At 41.4% G+C, this 14,985-nt stretch overlaps 1 protein-coding gene across 1 annotated transcript in view; it reads right to left on the minus strand.

Annotated features, from left to right (window-relative positions):
- ptprn2 (protein tyrosine phosphatase receptor type N2) overlaps window positions 1-14,985 on the minus strand; it is a 289,171-nt gene that overhangs the window by 119,444 nt on the left and 154,742 nt on the right. Inside the window, 1 exon segment of the mRNA XM_046356247.1 lies at window positions 5,738-5,802. Within this exon segment, the coding sequence (XP_046212203.1) occupies window positions 5,738-5,802 (65 nt within the window).

Consider the following 14,985-nt stretch of genomic DNA (forward strand, 5'->3'; position numbering starts at 1 on the left):
TAAGGGATGTGAACACAGATGTATACAGATGTATACAAGTCTCGTTAATGTATGTTATGTGCATAGACACATAGACATCCCTAACAGCACACATCATATGCAAAACATGCACACGTGCGTGCACATACAAATGCACACACTCACGCATGCACACACGCGCACATGCACACACGCACACAACCCTGTGCGGAGATCCCTGCCTGCCATATATAATTTACAATTGGTGGTTGAATAATCAGTTGACGTGCAGCTCAGGGAGTTCTGTGGTTAATGAGTGCCTCTCCACATAAGCAGTTTACAGGAGTTATCGAAAACATGAGGCTTCTGTCAAAATGTCAATGAATCTCAATTTACCCACAAACTTAATCACATGGGGAAGGTTTAATGCGGGCAGGCAACTAGAAACGCCCAGCTTCCTCTTCCTAAAGCCTGTCGCATGCTTCCCAGTCTAAATAGTTTGTGCACATATTATGACGACATTTTGTGACATTTTTGTTCGTTTTGGTATTCGGGAGGTTTATTTTCCGGCTGTTCACGCACAATGTTTTTCATGAGGCAAGTCCAGATTCTACGCCCCTTCATCAGTGATTGAGCAACATTAGGGATCGGAACTATGGATGGGATTCTTCAATGAAGTGTTTGCTGTCATTCAAGGAGAGAAAGGAGAGAGCGCAGCAGCTAGGCCTTAATGTCTGCAGTACACTACTAGTTTTCATGCACATTTTTTCACTTGCAGCAAACATCTTAGCTAGATGTAAAATTGCGCGACTAAGAGCTCCTCGGCAAATAAGTCCAAATGAATTACAGAATATTTTGAGGACGTGTTATGGCTATGCTTTTGCTACAGTGGCTCAAGAGGGACAAACAAGAGTAGTATTGCCGCCTTTTTCTTGTTTTTCAAGCAAAGGTCTTTAGGGAGTACGCTTTACCATAGCTGAGTTCTGCTAGGACCAAACCGAACCTATGTATGCGGATGCCTTTACACTGTATTCAGATGTACTGATAAAAAAGACAACTGGTATGCTGATAAACACATATTCTTAAAAAAACAGCCATTAATGTAAAAGCAATGATTTTAAAATAACACTGATCAAATGAGAGACCCTCGGTGATCTTGTTGTTTTGAAGAACAAGATATATGGTCTTCCACTGTGATGGTGCCACCTTTTAACATCCATTTTGTGATTCATTATTGATCATATTTTTTTTTCTTTTCAGGAGGAGATAATGACAGCATCATCCTCTCACCTGGGGATAGGCCGAGGGGTGTGAGGAGGGGTGTATGTGCATTGGGGAGGGGTGTGGGTGGTGACACCAGAGGCGGCAGCTGTCTGTCAGGACTCCCTAGGCAACCCAGCGAGGACGTCTGACTGAGACCCCCAACCCCGCCCTGTCCCCCAGCCACTTACCCACCCGTCCCCCTCCTCAGAACCCCCACTGGTACCAGCCACACCGTGTCTATGTCTGCATACTGCTGGCTAGCGCAAACCATTGCAGCATGAGTCTGCAACCCTCAGGTCCTGCGCCATCTCTCACTCGCTCACGTTCTCTCTCTCTCACACTCACACTCCAGATGCGCAGTGACTCCTCGACCCCGACTGAACACGAACAGGACGGGAGGATGAAAAGTGGAGAGGATGCACAGTCACGGAGCTCTGTGTGCCTTTTAGGAACATCTCTCCACAAAACGGAAGACTGCTGAAACTGTATGGTATGATCTGTACTAGAGGCTGATTCTCCAACTGGCTGCCTGGTGGTGCTGTGAGGTGTATGCACATTTATATTCTCTGTAGGATTTTCATTTACTGTCTCTGTCGACATTTCACATCCCTAGTGAAAAACAATATGATGATAGAGTGCTGGAATTGAGATGAACAAAAATACAGTATATATTAGGCTTTCTACCACCCCTCTCCTATTACCCCTCTTGCCCCTCTCGCTTTTTCCGAAGATAGTTTTTCACACATTCACAGGAGTGCTGTTATGGAGACCCTAACGTGATCTGGACAGCAAGCAATCGCCTTGATAAACCGTAACGGCAACTTAAATTACTTACAAAATGTCATGCTTATTAAAGTGTAATTACTTAAAGAGTGTGGCAAATTTAGCTAATGAGTTGCAAAACAGGGATATTTGTAAGAAAACGGGTTCTGGAAAATCTATAGGAGGACCAGATATTGTGAAGTCTACCGATTAGCGTCCCATCTCCTCACTTTGACATTGGCTTATCTTCGCCGACATCTTCTGCTATCGACGTCCGTGGTATCAGGACATCTTCCTAAGCTGTTTTGTCATTTGTCCCTTTTTTTAACAAAGATAGACAGGGCAAGTACAGGACGGAGAGGCTCTGTCTGTGTCCCAAATTGCACCATATTCCCTATGTAGTGCACTACTTTAGACCGGAGCCCAATGAGGAAGCACCCTGTGTCAGCTCCACTCTCAATACTCTTAAAGACACCAGGTTGGTTGGTTCCATGCAAGAGCAGGTACTCTCCGATGTAAGCCTATGCTATAGTGGAGGACTCCTCCAATTTGATTGGATCTCTTACGACATGATATAAACCCCATAACATCTAACTGGTTGTGCCTTTATTAACTTATTCTCATTTACTTTCTTCGTCAATTTATGCACACATTTCTGTTGTGTTTTGAAGGCTAATGTATAGTTACTGACACATACACAGGCGCACACACACACACACACACACACACACACACACACACACACACACACACACACACACACACACACACACACACACACACACACACACACACACACACACACACACACACACACACACACACACACACACACACACACACACACACAGTCTGTCTCTGATTTCACACTCTGATCCCGCCCTCACTCTGGTTTCCGCAGAGGACTTTTATTTTATTTTTTTCCATAATTTAAATAGGCAAGTCAGTTAAGAACAAATTCTTATTTTCAATGACAGCCTAGGAACAGTGGGTTAACTGCCTGTTCAGGGGCAGAACAACATATTCGTACCTTGTCAGCTCGGGGGTTTGAACTTGCAACCTTCCGGTTACTAGTCCAACGCTCTAACCACTAGGCTACCCTGCTGCCCCATGAGGAAAAGGAAAGAAAAGAGTGTGGGTAAAAAAAAGAGGGAGGTAAACGCATTTCTCTAAACAGAAGAAATAGAGATAAAATAAAACAACAAGAGAATGTAGCGAACGTGTGACAGAGTTGGCCATAGGAGGACAGTGAGTGTAGGATTGACCGAGGAAAACGGTCCCGACTATGTTATGCCTGTTGCCATTGACGACGGCAGCAGCACACACACAGGCCACATCCATTTAGTTCCCAGCATGCCTCGTGATAATCTTCATGGCTCACAGTGCCATCGCTGTCTGTCTCATTTCCATAGAAAAACTCATTTAGACGCGGGTCTGCTAGGAGGACTCCAGCGCATCAATGGCTGCTTGATTAGATCCTCACCTCCAATATGCACATTGCTAGCTACATTTGAATATTTACTAGCAGCGTCACCAATGAATGAATGCACATCTCCCCTGCTCTCATGCCCACGCTCATCTTAAGTATACTTCTGCACTGCTTTTAATTTTGGGCAGCCACAGAGTGACAGCTCTCCAGATAATCCGCTTACTGTTCCTTCCCTGAGCCACTATCATCGGCTATTTAAAGTGTCAAAACGCACTGCGCTTTGTCTTGTTGTTCTTTATCCTCCATGGGAACCAACAATCCCAAGGAGGACAGGAAATGAATACAGAGGACGTGCATCAAAGCGACACGTTTAAACAGGAAACTACATTTGGCATTCATTTCGGCTCAAGATCAATGTCTGGTTGCATAATGGCAGCCTCATAAAGGATGCAGGCGGTATGGATGGTAGCAGAAGGTAGCGTGGTGATTAAATGCCAAGTTGCCACATCTGGAGCCATATCCCTGGAGAACAACCCAGTCAAATCAAATCAGAGCACAGTGTAAAGAGATCTGGAACATTCCAGGTTTGGTTAAGATCCTTTAAAATGATGTTGCATGTTGCGGTGTTGGGAGGACAAGCTCAGTATTCTCTTTAGGGATTTACTTGGTAAGATTTAATGATACAATCGCACAAAAATTGTATTCAATATACAGTTGAAGTCGGAAGTCTACATACAGCTTAGCCAAATACATTTAAACTCAGTTTTTCACAATTCCTGACATTTAATCTGAGTAAAAATTCCCTGTCTTAGGTCAGTTAGGATCACCACATTATTTTAAGAATGTGACATGTCAGAAATATTGTAGACAGAATGATTTATTTCAGCTTTAATCTATTTCATCACATTCCTAGAGAGTCAGAAGTTTACATACACTCATACACTTAGTATTTGGAAGCATTGAGTTTAAATTGTTTAACTTGGGTCAAACGTTTCGGGTAGCCTTCCAAAAGCTTCCCACAATAAGTTGGGTGAATTTTAGCCCATTCCTCCTGACAGAGCTGGTGTAACTGAGTCAGGTTTGTTGGCCTCTTTGCTCGCACACGCTTTGTCAGTTCTTCCCACAAATGTTCTATAGGATTGAAGTCAGAGCTTTGTGATAGCCACCCCAATACCTTGACTTTGTTGTCCTTAAGCCAATTTGCCTCAGCTTCAGAAGTATGCTTGGGGTCATTGTCCATTTGGAAGACCAATTTGCAACCAAGCTTTAACTTCCTGACTGATGTCTTGAGATGTTGCTTCAATATATTGACGTAATTGTCCTTCATCATGATGCCATCTACTTTGTGAAGTGCACCAGTCCCTCCTGCAACAAAGCACCCCCATAACATGATGCTGCCTCCCCCCTGCTTCACGGTTGGGATGGTGTTGTTCGGCTTGCAAGCTTCCCCCTTTTTCAGCAGGTTATGTCGATATAGGACTTGTTTACTGTGGATATCGATACTTTTGTATCTGTTTCCTCCAGCATCTTCACAAGGTTCTCTGCTGTTGTTCTGGGATTGATTTGCACTTTTCGCACCAAAGTACGTTCATCTCGGGGAGACAGAATGCATCTCCTTCCTGAGCAGGATGATGGCTGTGTGGTCCGATGGTGTTGATACTTGCGTACTGTTGTTTGTACAGATGAACGTGGTACCTTCAGGCATTTGGAAATTGCTCCCAAGGATGAACCAGACTTGTGGAGGTCTACAATTCTTTTTCTGAGGTCTTGGCTGATATCTTTTGATTTTCCCATGATGTCAAGCAAAGAGGCACTGAGTTAAAAGCTAGGCCTTGAAATACATTCACAGGTACACCTCCAATTGACTCAAATGATGTCAATTAGCTTAACAGAAGCTTCTAAGGCCATGACATAATTTTCATGAATTTTTACAAGCTGTTTAAAGGCAGAGTCAACTTAGTGTATATAAACTTCTGACCCACTGGATTTGTGATACAGTGAATTATAAGTGAAATAATCTGTATGTAAACAATTGTTGGAAAAATTACTTCCGTCATGCACAAAGTAGATGTCCTAACTGACTTAACAAAACTATAGTTTGTTAACAAGAAATTTATGGAGTGGTTGAAAAACGAGTTTTAATGACTCCAACCTAAGTGTATGTAAACTTCCGAATTAAAAATAATCTATACTCTGTTCCACATGGATGTAGTCAGATGTTCCCAGCACAGAAATAGAATAATTAGAAAGGGCATCCCCATTTAAGTCAATGATTATAGTTCTGTGGTTCCCATCTTATTAGATAGATGATGAAACAGGACTTACATCGCTGACTCCAGCCTCCAGGATCTTCACACCTGTCTCCTTCTCCAGCTGCTTCTTCTGCTGAACTGCATGGGGAGAAACATAAAAAAGGCAAGAGTTGTGTGTGAGTGTAATTGTTATGTACAGTACCAGTCAAAAGTTTGGACACACCTACTCATTCAAGGGTTTTTCTTTATTTTTACTTTATTCTACATTGTATAATAATAGCAAAGACATCAAAACTATGAAATAACACTTATGGAATCATGCAGTAACCAAAAAACTGTAAAACAAATCAAAATATATTAGATTCTTCAAAGAAGCCACCCTTTGCCTTGATAATAGCTTTGCACGTGTTTGGCATTCTTTCAACCAGCTTCACCTGGAATGCTTTTCCAACAGTCTTGAAGGAGTTCCCACATATGCTGAGCACTTGTTGGCTGCTTTTCCTTCACTCTGCGGTCCAACTCATTCCAAACCATCTCAATTGGGTTGAGGTCGGCTGATTGCGAAGGCAGTACTCCATCACTCTTCTTCTTGGTCAAATAGCCCTTACACAGCCTGTAGGTTTGTTGGATCATTGTCCTGTTTGAAAAACAAATGATAGTCCCACTAAGCGCAAACCAGATGGGTTGGCATATCGCTGCAGAATGCTGTGGTAGCCATGCTGGTTAATTGTGCCTTGAATTGTAAATAAATCACCAAAAGTGTTACCAGCAAAGCACTCCAACACCATCACACCTCCTGCTCCATGCTTCACGGTGGGAACCACACATGCGGAGATCATCTGTTCACCTACTCTGCGTGTCACAAAGACACAGCGTTTGGAACCAAAAATCTCAAATTTGGACACATCAGACCAAAGGACAGATTTCCACCGGTCTAATGTCCATTGCTCGTGTTTCTTGGCCCAAGCAAGTCGCTTCTTATTATTGGTGTCCTTTAGTAGTGGTTTCTTTGTAGCAATTCGACCATGAAGGCCTGATTCACGCAGCATTTATTTGGACTGCAACCCTGGGTCTTCCTTTCCTGTGGCAGTCCTCATGAGAGCCAGTTTCATCATAGCACTTGATGTTTTTTGCGACTGCCCTTGAACATTTTCTGGATTGACTGACCTTCATATCTTAAAGTAATAATAGACTGTCGTTTCTCTTTGCTTATTTGAGCTGTTCTTGCCATAATATGGACTTGGTATTTTACCAAAAAGGACTACCTTCTGTATACCTCCCCCACCTTGTCACAACACAACGGATTGGCTAAAACGCATTAAGGAAATGAATTCCACAAATTTACTTTTAAAAGGCACACCTGTTAATTGAAATGCATTCCAGGTGACTACCTCATGAAGCTGGTTGAGAGAATGCCAAGAGTGTGCAAAGCTGTCATCAAGGCAAAGGGTGGCTACTTTGAAGAATCTCAAATATAAAATATATTTTGATTGTTTAACACTTTTTGGGGTTACTACATGATTCATGTGTTAATTCATAATTTTGATGTCTTCACTATTATTCTACTATGTAGAAAATAGCAAAAAATAAAGAAAAACCCAGGAATGACTAGGTTTCCTAACTTTTGACTGGTACTGTAAATATATATCTTTTTTAGCTGTGTTTTAGTGAGAGGAATGAATGATGCAGAAGAACACGTTTGACCTTCCAGTTCTATAATGGAACAGGAGACTGGGAGAAAGAGTGTGTGACAGTGTAAGTGTGTATTAAAGATAGATTCATTCTCTCACAGTTTATTGTGAAACGTTTCTACCCGAAGCTCTTCGTCAGCCTATAACTCCAACTCAAACTCCAAACTCATCAGTGACTGTTCAAAGTCACACTTACTGTTGGCTAAGGTACACCAGATGAGATTTGGAAAGAGTTTGCACAACCACCCTACATGATCACAGAATACCCAACAGTACCGTGTCTAGAGCACATATGTGGAGTGGAGATTTTCTTGTGACTTTGCTCTGAGGACTTTTTTTGGGGGGGGTTAAGAGCGTTAGGCTAGCAAGGTTGCTGGTTCAAATCCTTGAGCTGACTAGGTGAAAAATCTGCACTTTAACCCAAGTTGCTTTGGATAAGAGTGTCTGCTAAATTACTCAAACTTAAAGTGGTTTAGGGGCCAGACTTTTGCACACAGTCAGCTGCTGAGGCACCAGTGAATGTTTACATTGTTAAATGATTTTAAATGTAAAATTGCTAGTTGATGTTCTGCGTAATTCATTGTTATTGGTTCTTGCAGTACTTAATAGGATCACACGATGAGTTTGATCCATACATCTATTAATCAATTCAAGTATTCCCACGCTAGTTCCAAATGCAAAGTTTAACAAAGATATTGTCATGAAAATCAAAGTAAGTGACGCAGCGACTGAGCGTCCAACATTTAAGATCTACACTTGGCAGACTTTGTTTTATTCTGGTCATGTCTACCCCTTTGAGTCCCTTGCTTTGATGGATACATTTATACTGAAAAAACAAAATCAAAGGGGTCTTAATAGATTATGCCAAATAATATGGTGAATAGAGTATAATTTTAATTGAGTTTGTTAGCATGTGAATGTACCAGGAAATAGGGAGAGAAGAGAAAGAGTGAGAGCCAAGGAAAGAGAACGAGAGAGGGTCCTTTAAATCCCATTTACCCAGATGAAGGGTATGCAAATTACCCTGAAGAGCTGAACCTTACTTCACTCCTCAAATTCTGCAAAGACCTGTTTAATTAGTATTTTAATCAATCCAAATGATTCCACGCACTGCTCAATTTATGCAGCATTCCAAATAATGAAGCATGTTACTTTAGTGCCATCATTAGGAGGGCTACTTTACAGCCCTCTCTCTCTCTCTCTCTCTCTCTCTCTCTCTCTCTCCCTCTCCTTCTCCGACATCCCGTAAGCGCTGATCACCCTATCGTCTCATCAGCGATCACCATAGCGATGGCGACGTCTAAACGATACTGTCAGGACTTATGGAATTAAGACTGGGGGGAAAGCGAGAGTGAAAGAGTGAAGGGGGGATACATCCACAGCACAGAGATCCACTAGGCCAACATACATCACAAAGAGAGTATAGCAAATCTGTTGTGGGGAAAAGCAGCCATCTTGGTTCAACCTGGTGGTGCTGGTGTTATTTAGGAGGGGTAATGAGGCAGCCATCTTGGTTGAACCTGGCAGTGCTGGTGCTATTTAGGAAGGGCTAATGAGGCAGCCATCTTGGTTCAACCCGGTGGTGCTGGTGTTATTTAAGAGGGGGTAATGAGGCAGCCATCTTGGATCTGTGTTTTATTTCAGAGGGGGTAATGAGGGAGGTAATTAGGGCCAGCTGGGTGGGGGGAGTTGGGCGACGGAAAGGTCACCCTCAGCGTTTAGTCTTAATGAGGACCCCTCAGGGAGCTGAAGATGAGTATAGAGCCAGTCAAAACACCGCGATGAGCCTTACATCAACACACAGTCTACCTTCTATCTATTGGCTTGGATACCGTTCCAGTTTGACTGACAAGCTGAAAAGTTCTAGCGTATGCTAAAAACAAAGAAGCCTGAAGGTCACTATCTTTCTACCTCTAGATTAACTTTCAACTCATCGACCGGCAGCCCACTACTTCTTGCTTTAGGAAATTTAAATGAAAATACATGGGGTTCATCATGTGCAATAATTGGCAATTGTAAAGGTCCACAGGGATTCATGCCTGGCCTGAGCATTCTGAGATGTTTCACATTCTCTGTTCCTATAGCTGGAGTCATTTACAGAATAAAGACAAACCCAGATTAAGTTTACTCCTTGCTGTTATACTGCAACCATATTATTCATTTTAACGTCCAAAGTATTTAAGACAGACTGTGAAAACTGATGTGAAGTCCAATTTTCAAGTCGTTTTTCCACTGATTTTAATTAGCAATTGTCTGTGTCTCCCTCGTTTTACTTCCGATATGCGGATTTCAGCTCCCCAGCTGTTCACATCATCTTTTTGGTCACGCTGTCTTATTGCCCCGAGTCAAATTAAACACAATCTAAAACCAACAGAAAATCTAACGGCTTTAGCCTCTTAGTTTGTGTATTAACAAAAAATAGTAACACTCTACATTAAGGCACCCTTAATGTTAGTATCCTAAGGTAAAGTGTTACCATAAAAAAAAATTGAAAAGTCACGACAGGAAAATATATTTTGAACTGCTGACTTGAGTTGGAGGGGAAGATGGGAATAATTCAAATGCCATACATATCATAAAATAGTAACAAGTGGCCTCTCCACCCAGCCTCCAGCCCCATCCTGAGAAGTCAAGATGTCTGAAGGAGTTTTGGAAAAGGAAGTCAATTTAATCAGCAATCTGATGCCTCAATGTCCTTGGCCAAATTGCACACTTACACTAGACATTGTTTGCGTCCCAAATGCCTTTTGGGAAGCAACCTTACACCTCTGCACAGATCTATTGATTTTGTCTGTGTAAAACTGAGGACAATATTCAGGCATTGTTCATCACTGATTCTGACACGATGAATATGTTGAAGTTGTCCGTATTATCTAGACAGATGGAATATTACTATGCATTTTATGTAATTTCCCATGAAAATATCACTATGAATATAATACAGACCACAATTTCTCAGGTTTGCATTTTGAGTCCGTGGCCAGCGTTGTTGGCTCTGACGAGACACGAGGCGTAGATGACAAAATGCATATTTCACGACCCTCTGACTGATCTTTTAATACTGAATATGCATCCCCATCCTTCCCATCTATCTCCTCCCTCCCTCCACTGCTCCTCAGGTTGTCTATTCAGCACATCCATCTCTCCGGCAAACAAAATGAAAGTGTTTATTGCGAAGGAGGGAGGGATGACACTCACGCCTCTCCACAGCCGTTACCCTTATCAGTGGCAATCACTCCAATATTAAAGCTGCCATTCTGGCCGTCACTTTCCCCTGCTGCACATATGAAGGCTGTCTGTGCATAGCTACTGTATCTCAGAAAGAGAAGGAGCGAGAGAGGGGGAGGGAGAGGGGGATAAAACAAAAGGCTGGATCGCTATCTCAGAGAGAGAGAGTTAAAGAGAGGGAGATGGGGATCTAGAGAAGGAAGGATGGATGCATCCGATCCCAGAGACAGATGAGATGCCCCACCGTTCATTCCTCAGTCCTAATCAGGGGGATGGAATGATCATTTTGTTTTATATACCTTGATCTGCCTCTGTTAGCACATAGATGCCATCAAATCAACAGCTGTGAAAAAGTACATATTTATTGTATATTGCACATTTACCAATCTCTTTGACCAGCTTTTGAAATGCAAAATAGTTCACAGATATTGTTTTCTTTACATAGATGACATCCTATATTATTTGTATTCTGCACTGGTAGATGGCATCCAAGGCTTTAAGAATAGTAGCAGCTGCACTTTGATAAATCATTTCACCATAATCAAGAACAGATTAAATGTTGACTGAATAATCTGCTTCCTATTGCTTGGAGAAAGACATGATCTGTTTCTGTAGAAAAAGACCATTTTAAATCTCAACCTCTTAACCAGCTCATCTATGGTATATGTTTCTTAAATGTCAAATCCATATCAATCCAACCGCCTAAATATTTATCTGCGGGAACACGTTCGATTGGAGAACCATCTAATGATTGAACATGTATTTCATCTGAAACATTCCTAAAAGTTTTTTTTTACCCATATTAAGCACAAGTTTTAAATCAGTAAGGGATTCCTGTATAGCGGGGCGGCAGCGTAGCCTAGTGGTTAGAGCGTTGGACTAGTAACCGGAAGGTTGCGAGTTCAAACCCCCGAGCTGACAAGGTACAAATCTGTCGTTCTGCCCCTGAACAGGCAGTTAACCCACTGTTCCCAGGCCGTCATTGAAAATAAGAATATGTTCTTAACTGACTTGCCTGGTTAAATAAAGATAAAAATCTGCCTTTAGTTTTGGAATAGCCAGATCAACAGTCGGGGCAATAACATACATACTAGTATCATCTACATACAGACGAGGTTTAACATTTTTAACATTTTTAATGGTGTTTATATAAACAGTGAAGAGAACAGGTCCCGAAACGCTAAATATATTTCTCAGGTAAAAAAAGAAGCAAAGTTGAAGAATCCTAGCTAGACAAGAAAGCCTTGAAATGGGGTGATTATCATTAAGGTCTCTACTAAGATCTCCACTAAGATCTCCACTAAGATCTCCACTAAGATCTCTACTAAGATCTCTACTAAGATCTCTACTAAGATCTCTACTTTATGGAGTGGCGCCACGAGAGCTGATTTCCATACTTTTGGGATATTTCCTGATAACAATGTTGAATTAAAAATGTGGGTTATTGAGCCAACAATAATGGGCGCTGCACCCTTATCAGACCAGGATCCGATTGGTCGGCCCCTGTAGATGTATTGTTGTCTATTGCTAGCAAACCAATTTTCTGTAAATAGCCTAAAAGAAAGGCTTTGACTATCATTTCTCTATTCATTCAGTAAGTTTACTCTATCAGCATCCAAGCCCAATATCATTGTGGATAGGCTTAGAGGTTATTTCAAAGAGATAGCCCTCTGAAATAAAACAGTGATTAAATGCATCAATGACGTCATTTTTTGTTCTGTAAACAGGCAAGTGTCTGAATGTATTTGTTTCGGCAGAGAGGAGGAAGTAGAACCCTTCAGGGATTTGACAGTTTTCCAGAATTTAACTGGGTTCCCATGACAATCCAAAAGAGCAGTTACATAAATCAGATTTAGCCTTTCTGATTTTCTTTTAACACAATGATTCCTCAGTTGCTTAAAATCTTGCCAGTACGGGCCTGAGCCTGTGATCCTGGCATCCTTTATGAATGACTTCTGATAATTCCAGAGTGTGCCACGCATTCGATCACCTTTAACCCGTCATTTTTTAAAGGGAGCATAATTACGCACAACAGCATTGAAGACATCTGCAAAAAGGCACAAAGCTAAATCAGGTTCAGGGATAGCTGAAATACAATCAAGGTCGCTAAAATAAAACTAATGTAACTAACTAATTCATCTTCTGCACATCTATCACTCCAGTGTTTAATTGGTATATTGTAGTTACATCGCCACCATGGCCTATTTATTGCCTTTACCTCCCTTATCTTACCTCATTTGCACACACTGTATATAGACTTTTTCTACTGTATTATTGACTGTATGTTTGTTTATTCCATGTGTAACTCTGTGTTGTTGTATGTGTCGAACTGCTTTACTTCATCTTGGCCAAGTCGCAGTTGTAAACGGTTTCTTTGTAGCAGTTCGACCATGAAGGCTTGATTCAGGCAGTCTCCTCTGAACAGTTGATGTTGAGGTGTGGCTGTTACTTGAACTCTGTGAAGCATTTATTTGGGCTGCAATTTCTGAGGCTGGTAACTCTAATGTACTTATCCTCTGCAGCAGAAGTAACTCTGAGTTTTCCATTCCTGTGGCAGTCCTCATGAGAACCAGTTTCATCATAGCGCTTGATGGTTTTTGCGACTGCACTTGAAGAAACTTTCAAAGTTCTTGAAATGTTCTGTATTGACTGACCTTCATGTCTTTAAAAAACCCATGGACTGTCGTTTGCCTTTGCTTATTTGAGCTGTTCTTGCCATAATATGGACTTGGTCTTTTACCAAATAGGGCAATCTTCTGTATACAACCCCTTCATTGTCACAACACAACAGATTGGCTTAAACACATTAAGGAAGGAAATTCCACAAATTAACTATTTTAAAAGCACATCTGTTATTAATTGAAATGCATTCCAGGTGACTACCTCATGAAGCTGGTTTGAGAGAATGCCAAGAATGTGCCAAGCTGTCATTACAGCCACAAAGGGGTTGCTGCCGTGAAATTCGAGGCATTATCAAGTGCTTGTTAAATTGTGAATGAGCGACTATTGGAGTGTGTACAGCCTGTGCAAAAACAAAGCAGAGCTCATGCCTTTCAAACAACCTTTTTCAAATCAACATATTAGAGTCTCATCATGCAGCCGTGCTATGTATTAAAAATCAAAACATATTGCCCAATGTTTGTAGAACAACTAAAGTCACATTAATATCTCTGAATTAAGCATACAGGAGTACCTATTTCTTTGTTAACCGCTCAACACAGAATAGCCGCATGTGCGCACCCCTGTCAAATTTGTTCTGAGAAAATATTTATATTTGTTCATTTGTAGTCTTCATACTGTAAAATAATACAAAATAACCCCATGGAATTATAAGCAAATCTGCTAGTAACTGCTAGTAACCCAGAAGCACCAATGTGAGAGGGAAACACCGTACAGCTGGCGACCGAAGTCAGCGTGCATGTGCCTGGCCGCCACAAGGAGTCGCAATGGAACAAGGACATCCCAGCTAGCCAAACACTCCCTTAACCCGGACAACACTGGGCCAATTATGTGCCGCCTCATTGGTCTCCCGGTCAAGACACAGCCCGGGTGCGAACCCAGATCTGTAGTGATGCCACACATTATTGTTCTTAAAATTCTTTAACTGTCAAGTTGTTTTTTGATCATTTGCTAGACAGACATTTTCAAGTCTTGCCATAGATTTTCAAGCCAATTTAAGTCAAAACTGAAACTAGGCCATTAAGGAACATTCAATGTCGTCTTGGTGTATATCTGGCTTTCTGTTTTAGGTTATTGTCCTGCTGAAAGGTGATTTTGTCTCCCTGTATCTGTTGGAAAGCAGGTTTTCCTCTAGGATTTTGCCGATGCTTAGCTGTATTCCTTTTTTATCCTAGAAAACTGCCTAATCCTTGCTGATGACAAGCATACCCATAGTATGATGCAGACACTACCATGCTTGAAAATATGAAGAGTGGTACTCAGTGATGTGGTATGTTGGATTTGCCTTTGTATTTAGGACATAAAGTTAATTGCTTTGACACATTTTTTACAGTATTACTTTAGTGTCTTATTCCAAACAGGGTGACTGTTTTGGAATATTTGTATGATGTACGGGCTTCCTTCTTTTCACTGTCATTTAGGTTAGTATTGTGGAGTAAATACAATGTTGCTAATCCAACCTCAGTTTTCTCCTATCACAGCCATTAAACTCTGTAATGGCCTAATGGCCTAATGGTGAAATCCCTGAGCGGTTTCCTTCCTCTCCGGCAACTGAGTTAAAAAGGGCGCCTGTATCTTTGTAGTGACTGGGTTTATTGATACACCATCCAAAGTGTAATTAATAGCTTCATTATGCTCAAAAGGATATTCAATGTCTGCTTTTTATTTTATTTGTACCCATCTACCAATGCAAGGCATTGGTAGGAATCTGTGTTTGCAATTC

This window comes from Oncorhynchus gorbuscha, linkage group LG07 (genome assembly GCF_021184085.1).
Source record: "Oncorhynchus gorbuscha isolate QuinsamMale2020 ecotype Even-year linkage group LG07, OgorEven_v1.0, whole genome shotgun sequence".
Taxonomy (NCBI): domain Eukaryota; kingdom Metazoa; phylum Chordata; class Actinopteri; order Salmoniformes; family Salmonidae; genus Oncorhynchus; species Oncorhynchus gorbuscha.